The sequence below is a fragment of the Glycine max genome, chromosome 19 (assembly GCF_000004515.6).
Source record: "Glycine max cultivar Williams 82 chromosome 19, Glycine_max_v4.0, whole genome shotgun sequence".
Taxonomy (NCBI): domain Eukaryota; kingdom Viridiplantae; phylum Streptophyta; class Magnoliopsida; order Fabales; family Fabaceae; genus Glycine; species Glycine max.
In genome coordinates, this window is record NC_038255.2 from 5,432,570 (window position 1) to 5,448,222 (window position 15,653).

The window sequence follows — 15,653 nt, forward strand, 5'->3', positions numbered from 1 at the left end:
CTAAAATTTATTAAAAATCTCAGACTTTGGCAGGAAGAACCATTAAATAAGAAGTGAGACCACATATAAATATGTGATTTTTTGATAAATTAATTTCAACTAACATAAACAGTATATTGTTTTATAACATTTTGATATTTTAAAATGATTTTTATTTGATTGACATCATAAATATTTTTACTAATTAATAATACATAAAAAGTTCTAAATGCTTATTTATTAATTAAAAGAAAGAGCTAAAGAAGAGGGAAAATATACAATAAACAAAACCTAAATAATAGTAGTATATTATTTCTACTCTTCGATTTACATCCTTTCTCAAAATCATGTTAATTTTAAAGAATTGTACAAAAAGGTATATACATAAATGCCAATGAGCAAGGTAAACGGATAAACAAGAAACATCAAGAGGAGGAGGATTTTTTATTTCTTTTTCTCTTTATTCTTTGTTTTCTCTCCATGCATTGGATGACTCAAATCACGAAATACCTCTCTAATCTGCTTCTTCAGTATGGTGTGTGGATGGCACGGGCTTGGCCATGTAAGTGGGGTTGCTATCTCCAGCCATTATAACAACAATCTTGGGCTCTGAATCAACCTCCATTCCCGTTGCCCTCTTCGCTTTGTCTTCATTACCATCCAATGAATAATTTTTACTATAAGAGCAAGCTAGGATAAGTAATGCCAATCCTATGAGTGCAAGCATGAGGGCTAGGCCACCAAAGAGATAGGGAATTGGAGAGGTAAAGCTTTTTAAACTAGCACTTGGTGCCAAAGCCATGGTGGTGCTGTTGCTTGCATTTGCATGACCCATTATTAATTTGCACAATAAAATTGCCTCTATTGATTTCTAGATTGTTTTGAATCTAGGTTTGATTGTAGGGTGCAAATTATGCAATATAAGGAGTTAGGCGAGATATGGGAATTTATATAGTACAAGATAAAGTGCCACACTGTTTTTGGATCGTGATGGAAGGAAATTAAAGGGTGTGTGAAGTTACTCATGAGTGGCCCCACATGTTGAATTGTGAGTGAAATTTCCATATATTCTTTTCTTGAAAAATTGGATGATGTTGGAATTGCGCCATAATATTAATTTGTTGATTCTTTCGTGTGTGTTGAAGCAACATATCCCGGCAATGTGTCTTTTAGATGGCGTTCCTTGACTCTTGGGGCTATGTATTAATTCTTTCATGGCAAAATTAATCAAAGGAGGGGCCCACACTAATAGGTGAAAAGTCTAAACAGTCATATATGCATTACTTGTTTTAGTACTTTATTTTCAATAGTATAATATTGCTAGTTTTAGACAATATAATTTGAATTGAGCGGTACATCTGAGAGAGTTTATATGAAGATGTTTAAATTTATTTACCAAATGAAAGCACTTATAGTTAAACAGATAATTAACATGTTTTGATTAAACTTATAAAAGCAACTTTATATATACTGACTAATAATTAAATTAATTCTTTTAGTTTATTTTACTAAGTGTCATAATTAATTAATGAATTATATTAAAATAAATTAAAAAAACATATAAGATATATAACTTTACTATAATTGAAATAAGTTTACCGAGTAAACTGTTAAACATTAATATGATATAAACTCTCTTTGTACTAAATACTAAGTGATGTGTACTTAATTTGAGTATTTACCTATATATAATTTTGCACATTATCTTTATATCACTTTCTTTTTAGAAAAGAAAAACACGCATGTTTATAATCTCTTTTTTAAGCCTAAGAAATTATGTAAATGGTGATGTGATAGTACAAGAAATATAATTTATTTATGCGTTTTTTGTTTTTGTTCTATTTTCACAAATTATGACCACGAAAGTATGAGAGTAGTTTTTTTGTAATTTTTCACAAATGGAGAATCTTATTTCAATTCTAAATTTTATCCCTCTTAAATCTTTATGAAACTTGGAAAAGTTGATTTGGTATTTCTTAAATTAAGAAAATAATCAATACCGACGCGTAATTTAGCATCTTCAGTAACCACATATATATGCAATAACTGGTATACTTTTCTTTTTTTTTTGGTGAATAACAATAGCTGGTATACTATATACCCTTTTTATATATAACTTGTGAGCAAGAATAAATGTGAAATTTTGGCCCCATTTGAGGCTTTGCTTATCCAATACAATAGGCCCCAGTAAACGTGTCCTTACAGCTCAGGCATTTCCCCGTTTTCTTTTTCACATATCTTTATATATATGCAGATTCGTTTCCTTCTTTTCTTCAAAGAAAAGATATATATTTGCATATACGGGAGGATAGTAATGGTTTCATATACATCATTACTCATTAATTCTTTACAAAGGCACTTCGAAATCAATGCTTTAGAATGAAAAATACAAAAATTATTGTGTGTTTTGATAGAATTGTATAGGTGCGTGGATTCATCTTTTTTCGCGAGTGCCAACAAGCTGTTCTTATTTTTGTACGTTACAATGGGGTGTAGAATGAATAGATAATTTTTAAGTAAACTAAAAATATAAATTGAAAATAATAAGTAAGATTTCCAAAATAATATTCTTTTTCAATTTATGGACTAATTATGTAATGTTAATATTAAAACATTACTAAATTTTACAGTTTTGATGAAAATAATGAAAAATACTATTTATTATTTTTAAAATAATGTGATATTTATAGATGATTTTTTTTTGTCTTTAATTAATTTTTTACTATCTAAACTTTGTTGAAATGAGTGAATAAAAACAAAGTCAGAGGTTGGAAATTTTGAGATGACTTAATTCCGTCTCTAATATATCAATTTATAATACTAAGTAGATCAAATGAAGAGAAAATTGTAGATGATAACGACATTTTTTGTTTCCAAATTCAATTTCTAAAACTCATTAGAGATTAAAAAAATTTGAGACGACTAAGTTTCATCTCTCTCTCTCTCTCTCTCTCTATATATATATATATATATACTCTCTCTCTCTCTCTCTCTCTCTATATATATATATATATATATATATATATATTTTGCACTGATTATATTTTAGATCAACAAATTTCCATGTCTAATATCCTCTAATATATTTAATATGTTTTTCATATTTGGATAATAAGATCAGTCTCTAAAATATAAGATTTACTTATATTATCGGCCCATCTCTAATCGAGACAAAGGAATTTCAATCTCTAATTTTCTTTGATAAACGAATATTTTCTAGTAATGGATGATATTTTTAATTGGATCATGAGTAAATTAGACCAATGATAAACTTCATGATCATTAATTAATGAGGTCGGTCATAGTCAGTAGAAACCAAATTTGTTTACAATAACTAAGTGGGCTGGGGGTAGTTGATGGAAGGTATAAGACTATAAAGAGATGAAGCAAAAGAAATTTTGGAAGGGCACTGGCAAGTGGCAACCCACATATTGAATTGAATTACCAGTTGCTGTATTCGTTTTTAATCTGACTAATTAAAATGCATTGAATGCTCAAATAAGTGAAATTAGATGAGAAATGACTTTAAAGTGTTCGGATTGCATTTGAATTTGACTATAGGTACAAGAGAGAACATTTAATTTACTTTTGCTTGAAGACTATATACTCTTAATTTGCATGCATGTAAACCATTTACTGCCTCATCTATCCCAGATCAAAGGACAATTAAGAGAAATAAGAGTAAATTCTCTTGAGAGATGTTTAAGCTAGTATTATTCTTTCTTTCTTTTATTTTAAAATTATATTCCTCATCTTCGGAAGATTATAATACATACAAATTTAGTTTATGTAATAGTTTTTTTTAAATGAGTTTATGTAACAGTTCTATTAACAACCATGATTAATTTTATTTAGTGGTTCAAACATTTTGGATTTGTAATTAAGGTATAATTTCAATCATTATCATTGTAATGATAATGACTACTAATGTAAAATGCCTATAAATAATTTGGATCTTGGTCAAGTCATACATTGGATCGGACTTATAATTGATCTAGTAAATCGGTCGAATTTGCTATTCAACCATTGAATCATGAGCTTTTGACCCAAAACAGGGTCACTCACATGTGACACGTGAGAAAAAAAACATGTGATGCGTGAGAAAAAAAGTTTTACATCGTCATCCAATCATTTAAACTCATTTAATATTTATATTGACTTTCATAATTTATCATGTTTTATTTTAACAAAAATAAAATTTTAAGATAATCTAGGTTTGAAACTTTGTCATTGAAGTCTCAAGAGGAAAACTCCATAACCAAGCTATTATAACATATAAGCTTATGTAAGCGAAAATAATATATATATATATATATATATATATATATATATATATATATAATATTTTAATATTTATACCAGATCATGCAAATTAATTAGTGATCCACTAATTCGATCATTGATCCAGTGATCTAATAATGTCTTAATTGAGTCAATCACTGATTTAATTTTTAAAACTATGGTTGTTGGTTCCTTAGCTTCACACTAAAAAATTCTTTGATACATCATCTATAGAAAGTGTGAGAGTTTGAAAGAACAAAAACTATAATTCATCACAATAATCTTGATATAGTTTATTAAATAATTCATGACATGTAAACTTTTATACATAAAAAATGATGATGATATAATTATAATTAGATAGTATATATATTATATTTGTTACTACTCTACAAAATAATTAGCTTGGTTTAGTGGTTCTACTTGTAAAAGCAATAAAATGGAAGGATTAGGGATGAAGAATATTGTGACTTTTAATGAAGTTCTCTTGGCCAAGTGGAGGTGGATTTTGTTCCATAGTCATAAGGGGGCTTGGTAGGAGGTGCTTGGTTCAAAATATAGAAGGGTGGCATGGTCTTTTGAGTGGTGATAAATCTCCTTTGGAGAATTTGTGGTTCCCGACTTGAAGAGGGTGTGTGGGAGGAGGGTTGATGAGAGACAAAATTGGTTTGATGTAGGTATTAAGTGGAAGGTGAATGAGGGAGATAAAAAATAGATTTTGGATTGATGCATGGGTGGAGGCCAGGTGAAAGTTTGGCGATCAAATTCCCAAGATTATTTCTTATGTGGGAGCATAAAGAGGAGGTTATTAGTAAGGTAGGCTTTTGGATGGGGGATACATGGTGTTGGAATCTTAGATGGAGGGTTTGGATTGACCAGGCATAGTCAGCCACGGTCTGTTTTGCTGTTGCTGGTTTGGGGGATTCCTGAGTGGATGACTCAGGTTTGATGGTAGCTATTTGGGTCAATGACCCTTCAAATTTTGATTTCTGGGTTGATGACCCAGTCTGGGTAGGTGACCCAGAAGATGATGCGGTTGTTTTCTTGGTTACTGGCTCTGGTAGAGCCAATAGAACATCTTTCCCCTTACTACTGGTTCTACCTCCTCTCCCTGAGGAGCTGGACACCTTAGGAGGCATCAGTAATTTTTTGTAAAAATTCACGGGTGAGGTAGTCAGGTAGAGAATTTGAGGTGCCCTTGATATATTCTATGTCAAAATCAAAGACACTTAAAATTGCTTGCCATCTTGCAAAAATTTGTTTTGAGGCAAGGTTTTTAACATCCTTTTGTAAAATATCTTTGGCTGATTTACAGTCAACCCTGATTAAAAATTTTTGGTTTAATAAATCTGATTAAATTTTGGAAATACACAAAACAATTGCTAAAACTTCTTTTTTAACAGTTGAATATTTTAATTGTGAAGGATTCCAATGTTTTGAAGTATATGCAATGACATGCTCTTGGCCATGTACTCTTTGTTTGAGGATGCCACCATAACCTATGTCTGATGCATCTGTTTCGACAATTTTGAATGCATGTGGAATAGGAAGTTACAGACTTTTTATGGATTGGAGCTTAAGTTTGATTTCTTTAACTGTTTGTGTATGGAGGTCAGACCAAAGAGGTGGATTTTTCTTCAGCCTATCATGCAATGGCTTAACAATATTGTTTAAATAAGGGACAAATTCTCCTACATATTTAGACAACCTAGAAATCTTTGTAACTGGGTTTTGTCTAAGATTTCATTGGGAAATTTGTTAGCAAACTCTATTGACCTTTCTATTGGAATCATTGTACCTTGATATATATTGTGACTAAGGAATCGAATTCGAGTTTGGAAAAGATTGATTTTTGATTTGGAGACTGCCAAACCATTCTGTTTGATGATATGGATGAAAGTCTGGAGATGTTTGAAATGTTGGTCAATGTTTTGGGAAAAGATTAAAACAACATCTATGTAGACAATGACAAATTTTGAATAGGGATTAAAAATATCATTCATAATTTTTTGAAATTCTGAAGGGGCATTCTTCAGTCCGAATGGCATCACATTCCATTCATATTGCCCGAAAGGTACAGTACACGCTGCTTTGTACCTATCTGATTCTTGGATTTGGATTTGCCAAAATCCAGATTTCATATCAAATTTTGAAAATATCGTTGCAAAATTTAATCTGTTGAGTAAATCTATTTTGTTTGGAATATGATACCTAATCCATTGTAATGCTTGGTTTAGTGGTTTGTAATTTATGACTAAGCAGGGTGTTCCATGCTCAAGCTCCGATTGTTTGTTGACATAAAAGGCCGCATAGGACCATGGGTTTTTGCTCCTTCAGATTAAGCCTTTATTAAGAAAATCCTGAATTTCCTTTTGACAGTATTGAAGAAGTTCTTCATTCATTTGAATTGGTCTGGCTTTTGTGGGAATTTGTTTTCCCTAAAGTCTTTCTCATATGGGAGATCAACAATATGTTTCCTTATATCCCAAAATGCATTTAGCAAATCAGAACAGACAGTTGATTCGATATGACTTAATAAAGATTGAATTTTTTCTTTTACTTGGGGTTTTTCCAGTTGTATCTGAATATTATTAAAAGATACTTCTTCTTTTAAGAAGTTAATTTGGTTAATTTTATTTTCTATAATATTTATATTCCTGGAAATTGGTTTAGTAGAAAAATTAAATATAATTTTTCTCCCTAAATAATTTGTGGTTATTCCTTCATTAGATATTTGGATTGGAATGATTTTACCTTGATATATATTGTGACCAAGGAATCGAATTCGAGTATGGAAAAGATTGATTTTTGATTTGAAGACTGCCAAACCATTCTGTTTGATGAGATGGATGAAAGTCTGGAGATGTTTGAAATGTTGGTCAATGTTTTGGGAAAAGATTAAAACATCATCTATGTAGACAATGAAAAAATTTTGAATAGGGATTAAAAATATCATTCATAATTTTTTGAAATTCTGAAGGGGTATTCTTCAGTCCGAATGACATCACATTCCATTCATATTGCCCTAAAGGTACAGTACAGCTGTTTTGTACCTATCTGATTCTTGGATTTGGATTTGCCAAAATCCAGATTTCATATCAAATTTTGAAAATATCTTTGCAGAATTTAATCTATTGAGTAAATTTTATTTTTTTTGGAATAGGATACCTAATCCATTGTAATGCTTGGTTTAGTGGTATGTAATTTATGACTAAGCGGGGTGTTCCACGCTCAAGCTCCGATTGTTTGTTGACATAAAAGGCCGCACAGGACCATGGGCTTTTGCTCCTTCAGGTTAAGCCTTTATTAACAAAATCCTGAATTTCCTTTTGACAGTATTGAAGAAGTTCTTCATTCATTTGAATTGGTCTGGCTTTTGTGGGAATTTGTTTTTCACTAAAGTCTTTCTCATATGGGAGATCAACAATATGTTTCTTTCTATCCCAAAATGCATTTGGCAAATCATAACAGACAGTTGATTCGATATGAGTTAATAAAGATTGAATTTTTTCTTTTACTTGGGGTTTTTCCAGTTGTATCTGAATATTATTAAAAGATACTTCTTCTTTTAAGAAGTTAATTTGGTTAATTTTATTTTCTATAATATTTATATTCCTGGAAATTGGTTTAGTGGAAAAATTAAATATAATTTTTCTCCCTAAATAATTTGTGGTTATTCCTTCATTAGATATTTGGATGGGAATGATTGTACCTTGATATATATTGTGACCAAGGAATCGAATTCGAGTATGGAAAAAATTGATTTTTGATTTGGAGACTGCCAAACCATTCTGTTTGATGAGATGGATGAAAGTCTGGAGATGTTTGAAATGTTGGTCAATGTTTTGGGAAAAGATTAAAACAACATCTATGTAGACAATGACAAATTTTGAATAGGGATTAAAAATATCATTCATAATTTTTTGAAATTCTGAAGGGGCATTCTTCAGTCCGAATGGAATCACATTCCATTCGTATTGCCTGAAAGGTACAGTTCACGCTGCTTTGTACCTATCTGATTCTTGGATTTGGATTTGCCAAAATCCAGATTTCATATCAAATTCTGAAAATATCTTTGCAGAATTTAATCTGTTGAGTAAATCTATTTTTTTTGGAATAGGATACCTAATCCATTGTAATGCTTGGTTTAGTGGTCTGTAATTTATGACTAAGCGGGGTGTTCCACGCTCAAGCTCCGATTGTTTGTTTACATAAAAGGCCGCACAGGACCATGGGTTTTTGCTCCTTCAGATTAAGCCTTTATTAAGAAAATCCTAAATTTCCTTTTGACAGTATTGAAGAAGTTCTTCATTCATTTGAATTGGTCTGACTTTTGTGAGAATTTGTTTTTCTCTAAAGTCTTTCTCATATGGGAGATCAACAGTATGTTTCTTTCTATCCCAAAATGCATTTGGCAAATCAGAACAGACAGTTGATTCAATATGACTTAATAAAGATTGAATTTTTTCTTTTACTTGGGGTTTTTCCAGTTGTATCTGAATATTATTAAAAGATACTTCTTCTTTTAAGAAGTTAATTTGGTTAATTTTATTTTCTATAATATTTATATTCCTGGAAATTGGTTTAGTGGAAAAATTAAATATAATTTTTCTCCCTAAATAATTTGTGGTTATTCCTTCATTAGATATTTGGATGGGAATGATTGTACCTTGATATATATTGTGACCAAGGAATCGAATTCGAGTATGGAAAAAATTGATTTTTGATTTGGAGACTGCCAAACCATTCTGTTTGATGAGATGGATGAAAGTCTGGAGATGTTTGAAATGTTGGTCAATGTTTTGGGAAAAGATTAAAACAACATCTATGTAGACAATGACAAATTTTGAATAGGGATTAAAAATATCATTCATAATTTTTTGAAATTCTGAAGGGGCATTCTTCAGTCCGAATGGAATCACATTCCATTCATATTGTCCGAAAGGTACAGTTCACGCTGCTTTGTACCTATCTGATTCTTGGATTTGGATTTGCCAAAATCCAGATTTCATATCAAATTTTGAAAATATCTTTGCAGAATTTAATCTATTGAGTAAATCTATTTTGTTTGGAATATGATACCTAATCCATTGTAATGCTTGGTTTAGTGGTTTGTAATTTATGACTAAGCGGGGTGTTCCACGCTCAAGCTCCAATTGTTTGTTGACATAAAAGGTCGCACAGGACCATGGGCTTTTGCTCCTTCAGATTAAGCCTTTATTAAGAAAATCTTGAATTTCCTTTTGACAGTATTGAAGAAGTTCTTCATTCATTTGAATTGGTCTTGCTTTTGTGGGAATTTGTTTTTCCCTAAAGTTTTTCTCATATGGGAGATCAACAATATGTTTCTTTCTATCCCAAAATGCATTTGGCAAAACAGAACAGACAATTGATTCGATATGACTTAATAAAGATTGAATTTTTTCTTTTACTTGGGGTTTTTCCAATTGTATCTGAATATTATTAAAATATACTTCTTCTTTTAAGAAGTTAATTTGGTTAATTTTATTTTCTATAATATTTATATTCCTGGAAATTGGTTTAGTAGAAAAATTAAATATAATTTTTCTCCCTAAATAATTTATGGTTATTCCTTCATTAGATATTTGGATGGGAAGCAAGGCTCTAATGAAGGGTGTTCCTAGGATTACTTCATTCTTAAGGTTTTTTACCAGAAGAAAGTTTGTGTTAATCCTAAGACCTTGGTTTTCAATGATTGCATTTGATAGCTTGAAATTAATTTTTAATTTTGAGCCATTTGACGTACTTAATTTTTCTGAGGTTTTCTCAAAGAATTTTGTAGGAATTAATCCTTCTAAAATGCAGTTGGAATCAGCCCCTCTGTCAAATAGGGTCATTGTTTCTAAAACGAAATCATTAATGATTATTTTTATGTTTATGTAAAATTTTTGGATTTTAATCTTGTTGATTAATCCCATAAACATATTGTCTTCTAAGTTTTCTGGTTGGTTTTCTTCACCGTTGTTGGCGCTTTCAAAATCACTATCTTCCTCAAGCTGAGAAAGAATGATCTGATGAATTTCTTGTTGTTGACGAAGTTCTTTTACCTCTCTCTTTAGATTGTTTATCTCTGTTTGGAGATCTTGGATTGCCGTTGGTTTGGTTGAAGAACTTTCTAATCTTTTAAATATGTTACTTACATCAAATTTATTATTTGTAATGAAATCTTTTTACCTGGGTTTTACCTCTAATGTCTTTTTAAGTTTTTCCAGGAAAACCTTCTTTTCTTGGGGGTCAGGTATGGAATTGATTGCTTCAAACAAGAGATCTTGTTCTCTCGTTAGAGTATTGACTTGTCCGTCATCATCATCTGTTGATGATAGTTGGTCATCCTGTTGGATTAGGTTTAGGTTTTCATCATAAATTTCAGAGGATGAAGTTTTTGTTTCTTCTTCTTCCTCTGAGGTTTCGATAAACAAATTATTTATTTGCTCTTCAATTGTTGGTTCTAAATTAAGGTTTCTTAATTTCTTTTTTAGTCTACAATATTTACTAATGTGGCGTTGTTTTCCACAATTGTAAGATGTTATCTTTGATTTTATCTTTTGTCTGGGATTTTCCATTTCTTTACTGGTTGAAGGTTTGTTTGAGTATCTTCTTCTTGAAAATCTCTTTTTATTGACTGGTTTATTTTCGTGGATTTCTTTCCTAGAATTTTGCCTTTTCTTTTGTTTTGGACAGGCCGGTAGTCCAAATTGTTCACAGAAGGAACCTAAATCTTTCTTTGTTTGAGCCTTTTCTTTGGCTAATTGCCTCTGAATTTTGTCATCCTGACAAATTTTTAAGGCTACCTTTTGGACATAAGAAATTAATTAGCCATAGCTTAAACTTTCATATGGAATATCTCCATTGGCCAATTGACTACAAATTTTATCTCTAACCTTGTCTCCTAATGATCTGGGAAGATCGACTAGAAATTTTTCTTTCCAAAAAGGTTGTTGGCTATCTTCCTTGGTGTAAACCCTAGTTAGGAAAGTATCTCTGTACCACCTAAAATCTGCTAAGGTTCTACACTTAAGGTTTGATAATAATTCTGTAAACCTATCTTTCCATAAAGATGGGTCTCCAATAAAATGTTGGGCTATTGTAAAAATTAATGTGTTAACAACGTCGGGAATTTCTTTATCATCATCATTAGTAATGACTTTTCCATTGAGATCCGTTTTGACCGTGCTGTAAATTTTTTATTTCTCTTCGTTAGTGAGATAATTATCCCACCATCCTTTCAATTGTCCGGTAAAAGTGCAAACATTCTGATGTGGCCATAGACACCAAACAACCACGCACATCCCACACAATTGTCCCATCTATGAGAAACATGTTTATTTAACAACCCATGTGAGCGTTACCATAAGTGTTCCAAAGGTGATTGTGGCAAAACAATTATCATACTAACCCACTTGTAGCATTCCATCCAAACTTGTTGTACTTCGTGACAAGTGCATAGTAGATGCGACAATTATTCCTCTTTTAGATGACTAAACGGGCAAGAATCATCATCATTGACTAATTGTATATGCCTCCTTCATAAAATTTCGATCTTGTTGGCAATCTTAACTTTCAACAAACACGTACTCTCCAAATAAAATATGCTACCTTTGGTGGTATTTTGAACTTCCAAATAATATGAAGTATATCCTCCTCTTGTCTCTCTACTCTCAAAGAAAACAAAGCTTTGTATGCGAAATTCACTGAATATATCCCTATTGTGTTCTCCCTTCCATGATCAACTATCATTTCCCTCACGTTTAATCCTCATATTTGCCACCTCTAGGTAAAAACTTTCTACCAAGTTTTCTTCCCACTAAAACTACCTTTTACGCCATTTGAAATTCCATACCCAATTACGCTCCTTCAATCTTCCTACATTTGCAATGAGCTGTCCTTGTCGTTAAGAATTCATGAACATCCTAAATTTTTTTGTAGCCAAAACACTTTGCCCCCAATCACTTATCTCTCCAAAACCTAACTTGCCTCTATATTCCACTTTAACATATTATAAAATATAAATATATTAACAAGGATAATATTTTTTTAAAACTAAGTTTATAGAAATGAAAACAATATAATATTTATGAATATAAAATTATTTAAATATAGACTTAAATAACCTTTTGTTCCCTATAAAATAAGAGGGTTTTTAGGTCTTTGTTATGTCAAAAGATATTTGTGTCCTGAGATGAACCAAGACCCTTAATTATTTTGATTAAATTCAAATAAATACAAAGATTAAAAATTGTCTTATATGTTATTAGACTATCATTCTTGAATTTATGTCTGAAGTTCTAGACGAAAGCATATATATATATATATATATATATATATATATATATATATATATATATATATATATATACCATGATTTGATACAACATTTTAGAATGCATTTAAAATTTCATTTAATATTTTGTATTTGAGATCCATTTTGCAAGAATTGTCTTACACGACATTCTCCTAGGATTTGTTGAATCCAAAGAAGCATAAAGGAACATTCGACAATTTGAAGTTCAAATAGCATCAAAAGACATGCTTTGTTGTGATTGACCTACTATTACAAAAAACAAATGGTTTTCTGTTGAAATGTTCTTCAAGGTAGCTAAAGATAATGATTTTCCATCATAAAGAATGACGTGTATTTAATGCAAGCATTAAAGGATCCAACAATCACAGTCTTCAAACATGAGCTAAAGTGAAGATTTTTATTTGCTCAAAGACAACATACACTTGTTGAAGAAGGCCTACAAATATTAGAAGCTTTGAAGAAATGAGTTACGAACCTATGTGTTATCATTCAAATTCTTTATGTAAAAATCTTTTTGTATATTCTTTTAAAGTTTGAAAAGCTCTCAAAACACTTTATCTTGAGAGAAAAGACTAACTGTTTAGATTGTAAATCTATCTATGAGACGATTCAAATATAGTTTGTGAGTCAACCAAACGACAAATCTTTTTATTTTTTTTAGAGCCAGTAATGACTTGGTAACAACACAGAGTCATCGTGTATATCTTTGTGTCTTATAGTTCTTCTGCTCTCTTTGTGTTTTAAATTGACCTAGGTTTCAAATTTGATTTTGCTTTGAAAACACTTTTGTTGTAAAATTTGATTTCATCGTCTGACTCAATTTGTGGTAAAAAATTATTATCTGTCTTTCAAAGTCATTTCAAACAATAGATTCGTGTTTACATAAAAGGTTTATAAAGTTTTTAAAATCACAATTCAACTCTCTTCTTATCATATTTGTCATTATAATCTTTTAATGATTTTTGTATAGTTTTAGTCCTTACTATTAAGTAACAACTTGAATGATGACACATAACAATGACACTTATCATATCATCAAGGAGTCTGACAAAACAATTACATTTAATTTTTTTTAAACTATATTTTTAAATCTTCATTTATTCAAAATAGGTGATGATATCATACTATTTAGTGAGATATTTAAAAACAGTTTAAAAAAAGAAAAACACATGTGGTTATCTTATTAGACTCTTTGATAGTGTGACAAGTCAATCAACTATCCAAATTATTGTTATGTTATAAGTTAATATGGTTACTTGACAGTAGAGACTAAAAAAACAAATAAATTTTAAAGGATTAAAATAAAAAAAAACATTAAAGGACTAAAATAAAAATAAATAAAAAAAACTTATTTTATAGGGACTAAAAGGTTATTTAAGCCTCTCTCTCTCTCTCTCTCTCTCTCTCTCTCTCTCTCTCTCTCTCTATATATATATATATATATATATATATATATTCACAACTACTTTTGCACATATTTTTAAATATTTAAAAACATATTTTGTAAAATTAAAAATTAATTAAAATACATTAAAATATAAATATAAATATATGTAGGATAAACTAACACCACTGGTTACGTGACTTGAAGCAGAACATGGTATTGGACTCCCCAACAGGTGCTAAAAGTAATTAAGGGTTTGCTATTCCCAACTGCTTTGCTAAGTTCACCTTCATCTTTAAAAAAAAATTGTCAAAAATACCTATGACAAAAATATGTTTTTGCAGTTTATTTCGATAAGATCTTATTGAGAATATGCATGTTTTCATTGTGTATCTCAACAAACATTGACTAGGTATATAATGAAAATGTATTTCGGTTTATGTCTCAGTCAAATATTGTCGAGACACAACAAAGCGTTTCTACTGTAGAACTTAACAAGATTTTGTCGAGATATGTAGTAGAAATATATTTTTGCTGTGTATCTTGATAAGATCAATTTTTGAGATAATCAATGATAACAAATTTCATTTGGATTATTAGGGGTGTGACTTTGTAATATACAACAAAAACACGTTTCTAAATCTCATAAGGTATTTGTGAGAAAAAAATTGAAAAGTCAGCTGTGAACTTAGAAATAAGGGTCGGAGTACCAAAGCCCAAGCAATTAACATAGTATTAGACCCTCGTATGTCCACTGGCCCGTGAGTGATCCAAGAAGGAAGACTTGAAATCCAAAATTTACATGTGGATTGACAAAAGGAAACGTAAGGGGACACGATCTTAGAGTGCAAGAGTCCAAAAGTTTTAGCAATATTAGATAAATTAACAACGGGGTTATTTCAAGATAGTTGGTGCAATGTTCTAATTGCACCAATCATCTACCGTGAATGATTCCACCAAGTTATTTAATCCCATTTTTAAGTCACCTTCGAAAAGAATATCGACCATCTTCCATAATTGAAGACGTAATTAAACAAACTTGATGTAAAGTTTCTTTTAAGCCGTGTGGTAATTAAATAAACCTGTTTTACAGAGATACTTCATACTTCTCATTGAATATTGATATTTTATCTATCTATATTAATGTTTAAAGAAAAAAGGAATAGGCCGTAATATAATGTGAATCAGTATACTTTTTGTCGTTAGAATAAATTTTGGGAGTGTGCAAGCAACTGTCTGAGGAAGGTCATGCATGACGAAGTTAGGGAAGCTTTCAGCGATATGCAAAGAAGGGTATCAATCCGACACTACTTCGCAACAAGTTCCAATATTAGTTCTTCTTCTTTATTATGCTTTGTTCCTTTCATCAAAGTTAAAAAGTGCATTCGGTTCGGGCCACTACATGAATTAGTACTACGTACACTTTGATCAATGATAGTACTTGAACTAGCTAGTCAAGTATATATGTATGGAGAAAACACGCACAAATTGAATATGCATGGTCAATGTGTAATATGAATATATATTCCAAAAAAGTAATTTAGGTCTTCCAAAGTTTGAGAAATATAAGAGTTACAATAGTGATTTGTCTTAATTCATCATCAGCATGACAGAGTGTGTTACATATACTTTTTTAAAATCACTTATTATTATTGCACTATATATTTATATATGCAATTTCTAATG

The 15,653-nt window shown here is 30.5% G+C and overlaps 1 protein-coding gene across 1 annotated transcript; it reads right to left on the reverse strand.

The window, feature by feature from the left end:
- Positions 1-493: 493 nt before the first annotated feature.
- Positions 494-814, reverse strand: LOC102659552 (protein GLUTAMINE DUMPER 5). The gene has a single exon (XM_006603883.2). It carries the CDS (start codon positions 812-814, stop codon positions 494-496), a length of 321 nt encoding a protein of 106 aa, XP_006603946.1.
- Between the last annotated feature and the right edge of the window lie 14,839 nt (positions 815-15,653).

Coding starts and splice junctions, on each gene's coding strand:
- LOC102659552 (XM_006603883.2), bottom strand. CDS start 814: ATGGGTCATGCAAATGCAAGCAACAGCACCACCATGGCTTTGGCACCA.